The sequence below is a fragment of the Varanus komodoensis genome, unplaced genomic scaffold, assembly GCF_004798865.1.
Source record: "Varanus komodoensis strain SLA01 unplaced genomic scaffold, ASM479886v1 scaffold11, whole genome shotgun sequence".
Lineage (NCBI taxonomy): Eukaryota > Metazoa > Chordata > Lepidosauria > Squamata > Varanidae > Varanus > Varanus komodoensis.
In genome coordinates, this window is record NW_025335317.1 from 8,369,167 (window position 1) to 8,385,291 (window position 16,125).

The following is a 16,125-nucleotide window of genomic DNA, read 5'->3' on the forward strand; positions in this document are numbered from 1 at the left end:
GTGTGTGTGAGAGAGAGAGAGAGAGAGAGAGAGAGAGAGAGAGAGAGAGAGAGGGAGAGAGAGAGAGAGGGAGAGAATTTGTGCGTAATACAGTCCTGCACTCTGCAATTAATGCAACTGTGTGCAAATCATCTAAATTTGCACAAATTGTACAACAGAGGCCTGAATTTTTCTTAAATCTGAAATTAAGAGCAAAACTCTTCAAAGTGGCCAGGGTGGCCTATGTTCATATCCAGAGTGTCATCGGCAGGTCTCTTCCTCCCTTTTTCTTCTCCAGCAAACACAGACCTTTTACTAACTTTAACAGATTACAAAACAGTATAAATCAAAGCAGCATCTTTCTTGAGAAGTAGGAGAAACATCTGTCCATGTGAAGAGTGGCATCCCAACTGAAACTTCCACTCCTTCCCTCCCTTTTAGAAACGATTCGGACTCCACCCTCAGGGTGACTCTTGATGCTTGAAGGTTAGGTGGTGGAAATGCCAGACACTTCTTAATTTGTCCTGTCACTTTGCCTGCCATCTCCTCATAGGGCAAGGAACTCCCCTGGATTTCCTCCCACTCCCACCAGTTCTGAAATGCACCCCCTTTTCCCAAGGGTGGCTGATTCTCATGTCCTGGATGAGAATCTTCACTAGACAACCTTGAAACCTCTGTGCACTTCTCATGTTCAATGTCACAGTGAGTTGGCCCCAATTTGCAAGACAGGCGTTTCCCAGCTCCAAATGGGTAGAAATATTTTGACCAATTTCATGGAAGCAAAAGCAAAATAGCAACAGCAACCAGCTCAACCCACATTTGGCCACTGGTTGGAAATGTGTTGAAAGTTCATCAATCTTAGGAAGAATTTGGCACAAATTTAATTGCAGAAACATTTAAAAGTACAAGTGAAAATTCATATTTTCTCCCGCAGACTTGCATGTGAAATGCACGTCGTGTAGGGGTTGCCTATTTGGCGGGCTGTGTAATTTTGGAAGTACTAAACTGTACAGATGCATTTGCACCAGGTCTGATTACCTCAATGAGCAGATGACAGAATGAGAGGTGCCTGGCGGCCCATGAAATGCAAACAGAATGGATTCAACAAAGTCAATACATCCTTAGTTGGTCCTTAGTCACACAAAACATTTCTATCATCTCACACACAATCCTCATTGATTGGATCAGCTCACACATTCCACTGCGATAAAGTGATAGGAAATCTCTAGCTGCTATCATTGGCATTGGCAGGGAAAGAAGCCAACGGCCTGTCTTGGAGAACCAAGTGGAAGAGGGGCTAGTTGAAATGTCTCCTCCAAATGGCAGATGGGAGACACCATGTTTGGGCAGGGGGCCTTGTTGAAGGACTACAACCCCTTTGAGAGTGGGACTGGCTCAGCCACTCCTTCACTTTTAAGTGGCTTACAAGCTCAGGGTCTCAAGGAACAGGGGTGCCTTCACTGTCGCAAATCATCGTCTAGACATACTCCCATCTGGGCTTCTTTGAACATTCTTCTCATGGAATCCCCACCCACTCTGGACTGTTGTCACTTGAACCTTGCACTATTAAAGGGTCTTCTCTACTCTGTGTAGAACATTTAGTTTTTGCTGTGGTTTATAGATTTTCATCACAGATATCTCAAGTTTTCCAGATGTCTTGGGGTTATGCCAACTCTTGGACTTTATTATATCTGAACCCCTGCAGCACTGATTCCACACTGGAAGCGTTGACCATCAATATCTCTGCACGTATGGGATTATGTATTCTGGACTTGCTTGTAAATCTGTCTTGACTTGTGAATGGGATAGGCCTTGACCCATTTAGCACCTGGCTTCCAATGAAGGTTTAGAGCTTGGACTAAACCTCAGCCTGTGTGGATTCATTCAGATATATTTCTTGAACCCTCTTTGCCTGGGTAGGCTTACTCCAAGAACAATTCAAGTCCTTGTCCTCTATTCAGCGGCATAGAGATTGCGCTGAGGAACCTGGAATGTCTGGAATGATGGCAAATTTCATCCAGGTGACAACTTATGAAATCTACCAAGGATATCTTTTTAATGACAGCTATCCATGTACTAAATGCAGATGGCAGGGTTGAAGAGAACATTTTTGATGGGTGTTTCGATTTCTACACTCCTTTCCATTCTTCAGCAGAATAAACCATGTTGGCCCATTAAAAAAAATCTGAAATCCACAGGCAGTAAGTTTATCAGGAGTAGGACTAGCAAAACTGCACAAAATTGCGGGCAAGTTTTTGATATCTGCAGATGGTTAATTGGATTAGATGCTACAAGAGGCAGGGGTTGAACATAAAAGAGAAATAAAGGCTGATATAGGTTTAAACTGGTGTGGAAGGGGAGTAGGTTTTACTATGTGCCATGCAGGTTTATGGTTGCCAGTTAGGCAGTTTGGACAAAGTAAATTGAACATTTTGGAAAATAAAACATCCTGCTGCTCCACAGATTTGCATCCAACCTTGGTCAAAATACAAAGGTTCTTTGGAAGACAGAGAACAGAAAGAAGAAATAACTTAGAACTTGTTACATCAATAAAATTTGTTGTTAATTTGGGGTTGAACAGAAGGTCAAAGAAAAGTAAATAGATACCAACTGGGTGGTTTTATGTACTGGATGGAGAAACTGTAACTATTGATTTGCCAAAATCCAAGCTTGAGCAAAGTTTGGAAATGTTTTGAGGCATGTCTTCATGCACTTTTCTTTGGAGTGAGGAAATGGTCTGATGAATCTGTTCCATCATGATGATGATGATGATGATTCTCCTTTGTATGATTTTGTTAAGTCCAAGCCAACAGCTTGAGCATTGCTTTTGAGCTTAGCATTATGGTGGGAGAGGCAAGAAGTATTTGGGGGCTTGCAGGCAGTTTTGGAAAGTGTGCCAGTGCATCCCCATCTTTGCAACTGAGTTCCAAGCCTCTTAACAGTTGAAAGTGATGGTTTGAGCATCATTTCCTGCAACAGCTGATGGGACTCAGAGACTGCCAGCGAATGAAAGCGAGGCTGAAACGCCATCTGCCCACTCCTAAATCCCCTTTTCAAAAGCTGAGCCTTTTTTCCTTGTGGAAGGAGAAGAGGTAGCAGGCGAAAGGTTGAAAGGTTTGTCAGCATTAACTGTAAAGCTTTTAGGGTGAGAACAAGGTTGTTTACCCATGGCTTCAACAGTTCTTTAATGTTTATAGCGATGATTATATGTACCTAAATATATGATATATATATTGTACCTACCTAACAATAATATAGCAATTACCTTTTTTTTTAAGCAGAATGTCCATGTGTAGTGTTGACATTCCTGCTTTAAAGATGTGCTTTCAGTAGATGAATGCCTTTGACTAGATTTATAGCTGATTGCTTTTGTAATTCTGTAATTTATGATTTAGTAGCTCAAGCCATTTCCCTCCCTTTGGAACAGAAAACAGACTTCCAAATGTAAATGATTTATATCACTGATTCTATGCATTGTGCATTGCACCTAGTGTATAGGTTACTTTGTGCTACCAAATTACAGGTACTGAACCAAAGTGATCAGTTAGTCATCTGCCTGATTTTGTATTTCAGTTTCTTCTCTGCACAATTCACTCTTGTTCCTGTCACATTTTTGAGGCCATTCCCAAAAAAATAAGTGCCAATATGAGAGTCCACAGCAGGCCAACTGTGTTGAAGCCAAATTCAGGCCAATTCTGTGTACCTGCAGGCATTTTGAGAGAAGTCCACATAATTTCAGTAAGGATAGAGAAGTTTCTAAGGAAAGGAGTGCACACATTGCTTTAGAACACCCTCAAAATGACGCAACCAACACCAAGGCAAAAACTCTGGTATTCTTGGATCCCGGCAGTGAGAGCGAGATGCTCTTTAGAACAAACATGTATCATCACTTGCTTAGTTTGGATATGAACGTCCTTTTCAGGAGTTTTCTGCACCTCTGTTCTCCCTGTTTCTTTCAGTTTCTCATTTCCCCCGACATAAGTTAATTTAATTTTGTTGCTGCACAAAGAAGGGTTTGCACTTCTGCAAACATTTTCCATAATAGAAGTTTGTCTAAAAATGTATTTTGCTGCACAGATGCCCCTAATATATGCATTTTAAGGCAGTGTCTTTTCCTAATATAATGCAGGTTTGTGCCCTGTGTTACAAATAGAGACATTTCTGTGTGCATTAACTCTCTCCTAATATGCTTGGAGAACTGCATCACACAGTTCTGAGAAGTGCACAGGCCAAATGCTAGTTGTGTTCCATTTCACATATTAATTTAAGAAATGTGATGTAGTAAAATGAAATTATTTCCATTCCTTCCTAACTGTACAAACAACAGGTGGGGAAAGGGAGTGGGTCAACCTAATTTCTATCCATGAGGAGCTGGACAGTTGCAGGTGTTCCTTCCACCTTCTTAACACCTATTCAGTATTAACATGAAGAACTACTCAAAAGGGTCCAATACTGTTGGGTTCACGGGCATACACTGGATCCAACTGTTGTTCTATCTAATCCAATGTAGTCTTCTCTATCCAGTGTAGTCTTCTATGCAGGATTTCAGGCAGGAGTCTTTCATGCTAGTGTACACCAAATTAAAAAGGTACCATTGGAGTGTGCAAGGCTAAATTAGATTTTGAATCATGGACATTGAGTAACACAACTTGCTTATTCCCATGCGTGCCTTCTCAGGATGTGCCCAAAGCTTCAGTGTTACCATTTTTGCTTCTAGGGAAAGTCCTGGCTCATTTCCATATGTGGAGATATTGAAAAATATTTCTAGTGTGCACCAGGAAATGTCCTAGCCAGACAATGAGAGGGTATGTTTTACATCTTCCATATCTATAAACTGGTTCCTATTTACAGTTTTCATTTCTTCCCTTCCACCCCAGTCAGAATTCTGAGGCCCTTGTTTTGCCCACCCCACGGCCTTCAATCTTTCTTAAGCTAACATTTTTGTTGTGGTTCTGCAGCCGTCAGAGCTACCTGGTGTCTGCCAATGCTGTCCTCTTATGTGTTTAGTGCTGCTCTTCGGCTGCAGAAGAAGTCTAATATAGAGACTAAAGTACTCTCTACTCAAGTGTAAAGTCATCCATTGCATTCTGCCTCATCTCCTAATCTGCAGACTCCCTGGAAAAGATACCATCACTTCATGGCATCCAAACAGACATTTTGAAAAACAATAGACTGAAGAGAAATCACATAAAATCTCAGGTCAAGTGCTTTGTTTGAGTGTCTTTGCTACATGCAGATTATAACAGACTTTTCCATTGGTTCTGGCATGAAAATCAACAAGACTGCCACATGAAGTTAAGCATGCTGAAATGCCACTAAAACCAATTGAACTTAAGCATTTAACTTTCATTCCAGTGGGTTTATTCTGCACAATGAGGCCTAATAGAGAGAATGTTTGACATATTAAAAAGGTAAAGGTTTCCCCTTGACATTACGTCCAGTCATGCCTGACTCTAGGGGGCGGTGCTCATCTCCGTTTCCTAGCTGAGGGAGCCAGCGTTTGTCCACAGACAGTCTCCGTGGTCACGTGGCCGGCATGACTAAACACCGAGGTATATGGAATGCTGTTACCTGCCCACCAAAGTGGTACCTTTTTATCTGCTTGCATTTGCATGCTTTCAGACTGCAAGGTTGGAGGAGTTTGACGTAGTAAAGGCCATTAAAATCAGTGGGACTTAATCATATAGTTGAGAAGCTGAGTCCCATTTATATCCATTTGGGATGTGCAAGATCTCTGCCTTAGTGGAATTTTCTACTTTGCCCCCTGCCCCTGTGTAATAACTATGCAAAGTTCACCAAATGTCATCAGTATCCTTACTTTTCTTATCAGTGGTTGCACCTGCTGGGGTACCTGCTTTCACCCCATTGCACACAAACTGATCAGCCTGATGCCCATTATATAGCATTAGACCTACGGATAAGTGTCCATGTGTCCCGTGGGCATTTGAAGATGGGATTTACAAGGCCACAGGCACAGACAAATTTAGATTAATTTCAGGAGAATTAATCATTTCAAATCAGCTACTGGAGAAAGGGCAACAGTCAAAGGGGCAGTGTTTGCTGCGTGTCACAAGCAAAAGGGACTCTAAAAGATCTCATTTCCCAAGTCACAAGTGCTTGGGAATTTTCTGCATGCACAGGGTGCTGGAATACAGGGATCTGGCCATTCAATGTTGAGTTATCACTGTGGATGAGAAAACTATGAATTCTCAAACTCATCAGGAAACTCCAAAACTCAAACTCAGACTCATCTCCAAACTCCATTCTGGCCTGTTTGTGTCCAGATTCTTTTTCTTTAAAACAGGAAAAGTGCACACTTTGCTACATAATATTTAAAAGGGGCATTCTCCCACTTCAGTAATCAGTGAACATGTGTATCATTTGAACAATGCATATTTTAAAGTGCACACATGTTTTAAATGTACCTTTTTGGAATGCAATTGAAAGCTCCAGAATGTGTTAGATTCTTTGCATTCATCCCCTGAAAAATGCACCCGGTTGTGTTTCGCTTTTGAACAAGATAACTTCTAATGATTTCCAAACTGTGGGTACATCCCCAACAGCTTCCATCTCATGTTCCCCAGCATCTGTGTTATGAGAAGTAGCATATAGCTATCTTGACTAGTAGCCATTGTTAGCTTTATCCTCACTGGATTTATTGAATCCCCTTTTAAAACCATCCAAATTGGTGACCACCACTAGCACATATAGTAGCAAATCACATAGCCTAATTATGCAATGTGTGAAGAGAAATGGATTTGGAAAGACCACATTCAAAAATGGGGAAGTTCATTTGAAAACTCCAGCTAAATTTCAAAGTATGTGAACATTTTTGTCTCTTTCTCTCAAGGCCAAAAAATATCATCCTAAGAAAGCAAAATATCTTTGCAATGAACTCATCACTCCCAATATAACATAGGTTTTGATTTTTCTAGGTGTCCTGTGCTAGAGTAAAGATAGGGCTGATGTGATGTCGACCCAGGAATTGACCCTGGGGCAAACTTGTAATGTGTGGTTTATTCTCCTCTTCTTCCTTATGCTACTTGGAAAATATGGCAGAAGAGAGGTGCTAAAGCACTTACTTGTCTCTATCCCAGAGATAACTGCACTTTAACATAAGCCCTGTCTGACACGTGAAGATCACCAAGGGGTCCATTTCATTGGCTGTGATTCTGTTTTGCACAGTTGTAATCAGGTTACTTGCCAACAAAAGTGAGATGCTAGAGGTTTTAATGCCTTCCTAGGGATCTTCCCAACTGGATTAAAACTTTGGTTTCCCATGGAGCATCCTAGTTAAATATCCAGCAGCACCTGTGCTGTGCAGGTCTTTCATGTCCTGTTTTGAGTGGCTTAGTTGTTGGATGCGATAAATTACCTTCTAATTCTATCTCAAAAGTTATCACCTAATGTTCCCTCCCATTAAAGCAATCCAGGCATGGGAAAACAAAGGTGCTTCTGAAAGTGCTCAGCCATAATGAGATGGATAATCAGTGTTGCTATCAACAAACTCAGAAAAGGAAAGTAAGGTTTTATTTACTTTTATTTAATGCCCCCGTTATTCTCAATTCAGTATAGTCAGTTTTCTACTTTCTGCACATGACAACCTAGGAGCTAAACATGTACAGATGGAAAGATAACATGTCCCTTGCTATGTGTGGCTCTTTTTTTAGTAAGTTCCTTAGCTGGAAGAAAATGTCACCCTTGGACTATAGCTTTGAAAAACAGTTGTCCATGAGTTGGTCCCACCAAATCAGAAAGGCCAGTAAAAGTAGATATCTCTTGAAATTGGCCTAGATGATAAAATGGGGGAGGCTGGTGTCTCCAGAGCCAATGACATGTTCACTCTGGGTTTTAGTCTGAATTTTAAAGGCACTGTCTTGGTGCTGAAACTTAAACCATGGACAGTTCCTTAAAAGTTCAGATGGCAAACTGGAATGGATACTCTGATTTTGTAAGCACTGTACTGAAAATCCAAAAGAATGTATGCATTGCTATACTGCAGCATCTCTAAATGAGCTGTGATTGTCACATTTTTAGCTGCTCATGAAATAAGGACTGAAAACCACATGGCTCTAGCAAAATTTGCACAGAATCAGTGGATTTGCACAAATCACTCCAGGTCTGTGGGGTTTCCATTTGCACAAATTTCATTAGTGGTTTAAAAAATGTGCCAATTATAGACCATCATGGTGACAAAGTCCATGAAAGAAACTGACTATTACCACTGCAATAATACTAATACTAAAAGAGAAAAAAGGTGCTGATGGTGTCAACTACAAAGGTGATGACAACCGTGTGCCTGTTTTGGTCCTGCTTCAATACACATGACTTTGCACTGGAATGTATCAGCATGTTGTTGCTGCTCTGGTGGTATTGATTGGTGATTTGGAAGTACTTATATGACTAGGAATAGAAAAAGTCGAGGTACCCTAAGGTCAAGACAATGAGCATTTTCCATTTCCATGAAGTATTCACTTCATAGGCTGCATCTCTGTTCAACAGAAATAGGAACAGACAACACTTTTGCCTTATCAGCTTGAGTACCAAAAGCAGGCCAAGTCAGTCTCTCTGTCTGTCTCTCTCTCTGGTCCACTTGGAAAATGGGAAGTTTTGTGTGTGCACGTGCGTGTGTGTGTGTTTTCTTAAACCAAGAAAATTTGCTTAACGTCTCAGTGCAGTTTCCACAAATAACACTGGGTTGATTGGCTGGAATCTTGGTGGGGGACAGTTCAGCTGGACCACTCTGCAGAATTAGATTCCTCACACATCCAGGATGGAAGCCTCTGAATTCAGAGGAATCCAAATATCTAATCTAGATACCAGGTCTCTGGAGGAGTCCAGGCATCTAATGCAGTATTGCCAAGGAATGGTGAAATCAATGTTGGCTTTTTCTGCTTCCACTCCAAACAGGCCTCCAAACCCATCCAGCAGAAGCTTGCTGGAGAACAGAACACTAGGACTGGAGATGACAAAGGGCTCCTCATATCCTGGCCCCTCCCCTCCATGCAACTGGAATAGGCCTAGGTCTTCAAAGTCCACTTTTGTGACTCAAGAGAACATCTGGCAGGTTTCTTTCTATGGAAACTGCAAAGGAAATGGTGGGGAGGAGGAACTGATTTGCAATCCCCGTCCTGACACTGTAGCCATGTCTAGGGTTTTGGAAGGGAGGCTCCAAAAAGATCTATGCTCTCTAGGAACCCCAAGATTACTCTCTTGAATTCCAGTCTCCCAGAAGCAGAAAACTGAACATTAAAAAAGGATACCAGTCAGTTGTAAGATGCTAATTCCATTTGAAGAGGGAAGTGTGACATCATAAATAACTAGAACAGAGGTGGAAGTGCTGCATTCCACATATGGTTGAGCTGGGACGCCTTCCTTCGTGAGTTTGTGTGCTTGGAGCTCTGATGATTTCCACTATGTGTGTCCTTCTTTGCAGAAGTCTCTCTTCATGCTGCAGCCCAGGTCAGCGAACCGGGATGCTCCACAGGAATGCCTTTCGGAGGACTCCTCCCTTACCTCGGGGCAGGTTCAATGGTATCACAGGACCAGCATACCAACAGCTTGAAGAGTCAAGGATCTCAGATCAGGATTCAATACCTTGCGAAGGGTAGGTGGGAAATGCAGCAGAAGCCTGCCCAAGCAGTGAGATTTTGCTATTAAAGGGGAAGAGTAAGAGTCACTGCAGCAGGATCCAGCCACCAGAAGGGATGCAAAGAAGAGCTTCAACGGCCTCCTCTTCATCTCCAGTGATGGTAGCCAGCAGAACCCGAACCCAAATCCAACCCCAATCCCACCCCCTCCCCATCCCCACCTCAACCCTCCTTGTGGCTCAAAGGTCCTTTTTGTCATCCCATCACTCACGATCCCACAGCCTCAGAGAGAAGTTAGGATGCTAAAATAGAATATCCCAGTGTTACATTACCCTGAGCTTCTCGGGAGAAATGGAAAGGTGCACACGAATAAGACTCCTATGGCTGCTCATTTACCAAACACTAGGAATGCAATATTATTGTGTGGCTGTAATACCCAGTCCCAAATGCTCCATCCCTGAGGTCTCCAAGGAGCTGGTGGGTGAATGATGGTGCATCAGGAGAGGCGGAGAGCTCTGTTGCATTCCTTCTCCAGGCCTCTCAAATATGAACACTCTCCCTATTCTTCTCCGTGGTTCACATGTGAATCTGGAGATGGAGAGAGGGACAGACATGATTGCCCTGCAAAAGCCAGGATCCACACCTCCACCTGGGAGTGGATACTATGTTTGCTCACTGCAAGATTTTTAGGACAATCGAGCATGGCTGGGACCATCTGGGGAAAAATGGGGGATGCTTATTAAGGAATAATTTGGGGTGCGATCTGATGTGGATTTAGCCTGAACGAAGGCCTACAACTCTTAGCATGCCTAAGCTAGGGGGATGCTGGGAGCTGTAGGGGTTTTTTGCCTCTTTAAACATGTGTACAATTGCATCATAAGTGCGCCATGACACCCAGCCCATTCAATGTGTGGGAAAGGGACAGGTGGAACCAAACAAAAGGCAGCCTCCTCTTATGCCCCTGCATTCAATGGGCTATTTGTAATTAGGAAATAATGTCATACATTATTAGATTCATATGAATTTTGATAGTTTACTGTTTTAACAACCACTACTAGTGGGGCAGAGGAAGAGTTTCTTCTTGTTCCTCTTTTATTCAACTTCTATGTGAATGACATAGTTTTGACATGAACAGGAGGCTATTTATTTCCCATTGAAATTGGGAGCAATAAATTGTCTGTTCTGCTGTATGCAGATGGCATATTCCCAGTGCTCTTTTTGTAAAAAAAAAAAAAAAAAAAGTGCTGGAGCTCACCTCTTGGGGTCACACTTTTACACTAAAAAAGATCTTCAATTCTCCAACTTTTTTTGAAATAAAGAACTTATTTACCTTTTGCACGTAGCCAGTCACTCTACATACACATAAACATAATGGTCGCCGCCGGCAGTAAATACTCAGTGCATGACCACACGACCGATCCCACGCTGAGCAGCATTCCAAAGCAGCGCGGACACACACACAGCCCACAGGCACTATTTTGATGCTTTTGCTGCCGACCTGCTACGCCCAACAGGTGATTCACAATCACATGGAAAAATCCGTCAAAAAATAGTGCTGGAACGCTGTTCCGGTGCATTCTATGACAAAAAACCCCCTGCATATTCCTATTGGTAAAAAATCAACTAGACTGCAAGAAAAGAAAAAAAATAGCCTTCAGATTACCGGGCAGAATAAAAATGTATTAATTAAATGAATGTTTAATAAAATAAATGCTGTGTGGCAGAATGTCTAGCCATTCATTATGCTAAAACAGAGATATGTCCAGGCTACAACTAGATGCTAAATGGCCACTCAGGGACTGACTCATTCAAATAGCTGGATATTAGTTCTGCCCACAGAAGTGAGAAAGCACAAGAGGTCTATATTAAGTTTGAGATTATCATCAAATCTAAGCCAAGGGTTCATTTTCTAGAACTTTGAAAGATAATGTGAGAACTTAATTCTGCCAAAATTTCCTGCAATCTTAGGAAAATTTATTCAGAAACATGTTTCACTGTGTAAGTATGTACAGGATTTCAATCTAACATTATTTGACATATGTACTTACTCAATTCTCATATGCTGTTCCTCTTTGCCACAGTGGTGATTCTTTGCAGATTAAACATGTTTGAATATATTTTTTAATTCTTAGATTACTTATTTTTCTATCAAGCAGCAGACCTACAGCTTCAGTTTGATTGGAAATGGATCAGTATTCCATGTCAACCAGAGAAATCTTTATTAAATTATATTCCTGAAATGAAATTGCAACTCACACTTGTAGATCCTCCAAAGTATATGTTTAAAAAGGCTGGTGATTTGTGACCTTCATCATAATTAAGGGTGTCTTTTGTGCATTTCCCAAAGTACCCATTTTTCATTTTTCAAATGAATGTGTCTAGTTTAATGGAGTGTCTTAGAATTACATTGCAACTTTGGAACGGTGCTGACACATTGTGTTGGAGTCCATGCGTACAAACTGATAGATCGTTCCTGATCCCAAATGAACTGAAACTAATTTCTTATACATCCCTAATAATAATTTTTGGCTGCCCCATATTCACAAAGTACTAAGAAGATATACACCTCCAGAGACATTCCTTTTAAAGCAAAGCCAAGTATGTGCAAAGGGAACTGTTGTTCTTTTAGATGAACTTGACTATTGTTAATTTGACTGAGTGATATTACGATTGTTATGGTCATACCACATACTGTGATTGACTGACTGAACTAAATTTCTTTACAGTTATTTTAAAACTTAACGGTAAGACCATGGCAACACAAATTGTGACAAAACCACAAAGAACCACACAGCTGATCAAGCCAGACCTCAGCAGTTGAAGATTCCCAGACAGCCATCTAATAAAAAGATGGATGGGGAAGAAATGTGTTCAGTTTGCATTTTTATATGAACTTACTTGAGCCTGTACCTAAACTGGAAAGTTCCATGCTGATGTCCATTTTTTTCATAGTTTCTAATCAAAGTGCACACATTTTTTTAAAGGCATACAAACTGTACAATTTACAGTAAATTGTTTGCAATGAAGAAGTGATTATCAAGGAAAATTGCTTGCAGAATTTTTTTACAATTTGAAAAATGCAGACAAAACACATACATTTTAAGAGATGCACATGAAAAGATGTACAAAACTTTAATGAGTACACCTGTCTACCTGCTGATGCAAGTCAAAAGAAAAAATATATATTCTTGGGGAAAAATGAGAAAAAGAGGAAATTCAAAATTACAGATCCACTCTACAAAACCATTGTTAGTACCTTCCTAAAACTTACAAATGAGGCAGTTTGTTGACCTTTCTTGACAGAGATTCATGCAGGAAAGTTGCTATTGTTATTGCTTGTTATCAGCCATCTTATTTCAGATGACATGTGGATGCAAAGCCCTACATGGAAGGAGGTATCTCTTTACTTGCCCTGCTCACAGTCCCCTTTGATTTTCACTGAATTAAATCCGAGGCAACTTTGGAGACAAAGCATCTGAGGGATTTTGCAAAAGGGTTACATTTCTCAGGCTGATGACAAGAACAAGGAGGTCATTTCACACATCCCCCTCTCAGAAAACATCTTTGTAACACCAAAGTATTTATCCTGTTGTGTCTGTGTGGCTTAAGGAAAGCTAACTGCCTTCTTTCTCTCACTTAGTGACCTGGTAATTGATCATTCAATATTGGAGAACAGCTTTAAAATAGTTTGGAAGACTAACTGCTCTTATGCCTCTCCTTTCCCTAGGTTATCTACAGGTTTAAAACCATCACAGAATACATCACTAAATATGCAACTGCCTTCAAGAGAGACAAGCTCTTTCTTCAGTGGTGTGGCTCAGAAGGACGTAGTTGGCTATTCATCTCCCAGAGCAAGCTCTGTTCCCATCATCCCCTCGGTGGGCTTGGATGAAGCCTGCATGCAGATGCAGAACCTTTCAGACATACCAGGCATTAAATGGTGCACAAACTCATATTCCTCTGAACTTGTCAATGTGAGTGCCCCAGCCAGCAGCTGTCTTATCACAGAACAACAAGAAGTCAAAATATTGTTAGAAACTGTTCAGGAACAGATCCGAATTCTGACTGACGCAAGGAGGTCACAGGACATGGAACTGGCGCATGCCAACATGGAGAACAGTACCAGTGAAAACACTGCATTCCTGCCCATGAGTCCGGTGGCGAAATCAGAGCAAGAGGCACAGTTTGTCTTAAAAAGTGAAACAAAAAGAGACTCAGCATTGATCAAGTGACTTTGACGGGGGGGGGGGGGGGGGAGGGGAGGGGGCGGGATGTACGGATCTGTGCATTTGAAGCTTTGCTAAACAGGAAAGAGAGGAAATTAAATACAAATTATTTATATGCATTAATTTAAGAGCATCTACTTAGAAGAAACCAAATAGTCTATCGCCCTCATATCAGTGTTTTTTAACAAAATATTTTTTTAAGGGAAAGAGCGGTACCAGGAGGGATAACACTTAGAAGTTTTGGATTTTTTTTCCTTTTCTAATTTCTTTCTTTCTTTCTGCCCACCCCTCCCTTCTACTGTTGTTTCCTCCAGGCTAAGACATACAATTTAACAACCAGTTTTTCAGATCTCCTGCTGGAAGGTTTGATCAGGCCACTATCCTTAGACATATAATTCTGAACAGTCTTACCTAGGAACTTTGACTGGGAGTATCTCCTGCATACCTTTTGTGGCAATGAATGAAAGCTGCACAGCAATTACTTTGCCTAAACCCCCATTGATTTCAGCATGGAGTTTGTGTGAGTGGCATTTTCACTGTGCCCAGTTTCAGTGTTCCTCCATAAAGTTGTTTTAAAGTAGTCTGATTCTGATGTCCTCCAAATCCATACTCGCTTACGACTTACTACACCACAAGAGCTAGGCCACAGTTGCAGAGTTTTAGAACAAATGAGGATGAGATGCCATCAAAATGCAACGTAAGAGTGTGATCCAATGCATTTCTACTCAGAAGTAAGCACCACCGAGTGCAACGGGGCTTGCTCCCACATAGGTGTGTGTAGATTGCATCCATATCTGTCTCCCCAATCTGTTGCTCTCCACATGTGTTGGATTACAGCACCCATCACCCATAGCCATGCTGGCTAGGAATAGTGGGCAATATAGTCTAACATATTTGGACAGCTCCAGGTTGGGACTGCCAACCAAAAAGGAAATCTAAAGACACTCTGGAAATGCTTCCTAATGTGGAACACAGAAGCCATAAAGGTATTTCCAGGATTAGTAAATTGTATTTTGAAGGGAAAGGGAATTGGGGATTTGGACATTCCTCTTCCATAGAAATGTTGAGGGAAATGCAACCAGTTCTAGAAGCATTTCCAAATTAAATGTGGATGTAACACGTCTCTCATGCATGAACCTGAATGTCCACCTTCAAGACTTACAGCATTCTAGAAGCTATGGTCAATTTACAGAAGAATTAACTTCATTCCATAGCAGAAGGCTTGATTCTAAGTAGCAGTATGGGATTGGCAAAGAACATAGTCCTAGGCAGAAAAAGGGTCACAGCTCCTAGAAGCCTGGGGGGTTGTAGGATTTTTCTTACCTGCATAAACCTGCATGAGAGTGTGTAATTAACTGAAAAATGATTTGTGTTCACACTTTACATTCTCATGCACTGTCAAGAACTATTCTTCAGAAATAATGTCCTTTACCTCTTACATTTTGAACCAGATGGAAATCGATATACATGAAAGGAAAGTAACAAGTGGCAAATATGCAGACTGTGTGTGTGTGTGTGTGTGTGTGTGTGTGCATGCAGGTGCACACAAGCATGCCTGTGTGGACGTGTTACAGCTTCTTTTATTTAAAACCAAAAAACTGAAATTGAATTTTTACGCCATGAAGTATTGTCAGAATGTTATTCTTGGAAGTCATCTGTGAACTCCAAAGGACTGCATATGTTTGTGTCTTAATTTTCTGAATTCTTGTCCAGAGACCTGGAGGGATCCAGGGAGTTTCTTTACTTGGCGTATATTTGCAGTTGCCACTTCAATTTACTTCCATTTCTAATCTCCCCCTTACTTTACTTTCCATTTGATCCACAACCAAGTCAAGCATATTCTCCGGGCATGATCCAAGCTCCTTTGGCCCCTGTAAGAGGAAATGCTCCATTTGTACAAGTTAATTTCCCATCGTCCTTGTGGCGAATTCCATAACACAAACCAGAATGGACTTTCTGCTGCCTTTTTGGGCTTCCGTGCATATCAAAGCTCCAGTCTATGCCCCCGAGCCTTTGCACTGGCCTTAATTGGCTATGGACACAGATTACTTTGCCATTACTTAGAGAAGCCTTTGAAGTTAAAGGTAAGGAATGCACATATTGGATGCTTCTTGCTGATCCTGGAAGTATCAGATGTCTGTAAAAGTCACATGCCCCATGACGGGAGATTCCCCACTTTTGCTTCAGATGTTCCAAAAACAAAGGTAGAATAAACCTGATTTTCTCCACAAATTGTGAGGTCCAGACCTGTCCTTAGACCTTAAGCTTTCAAAACCGAAATCAATGAATATAGAAAGACCCCTGAACTCAGAAGGACACCCTAGCAGCCA

The 16,125-nt window shown here is 41.3% G+C and overlaps 1 protein-coding gene across 3 annotated transcripts in view; it reads left to right on the forward strand.

Moving 5' to 3' along the window:
- The window catches only part of NRG3 (neuregulin 3), a 575,245-nt gene extending 561,444 nt beyond the window's left edge, over positions 1-13,801 (forward strand). For 2 of the 3 annotated variants that reach the window (XM_044420020.1, XM_044420018.1), the window contains exons 8-9: positions 9,416-9,586; positions 13,297-13,801. In XM_044420020.1, coding sequence (XP_044275955.1) covers positions 9,416-9,586; positions 13,297-13,801 — 676 coding nt within the window. Of the gene's footprint in view, positions 1-2,340; positions 2,344-9,415; positions 9,587-13,296 lie in introns of all 3 variants that reach the window. The other variant, XM_044420021.1, reaches the window with a different exon arrangement.
- Positions 13,802-16,125: the final 2,324 nt, after the last annotated feature.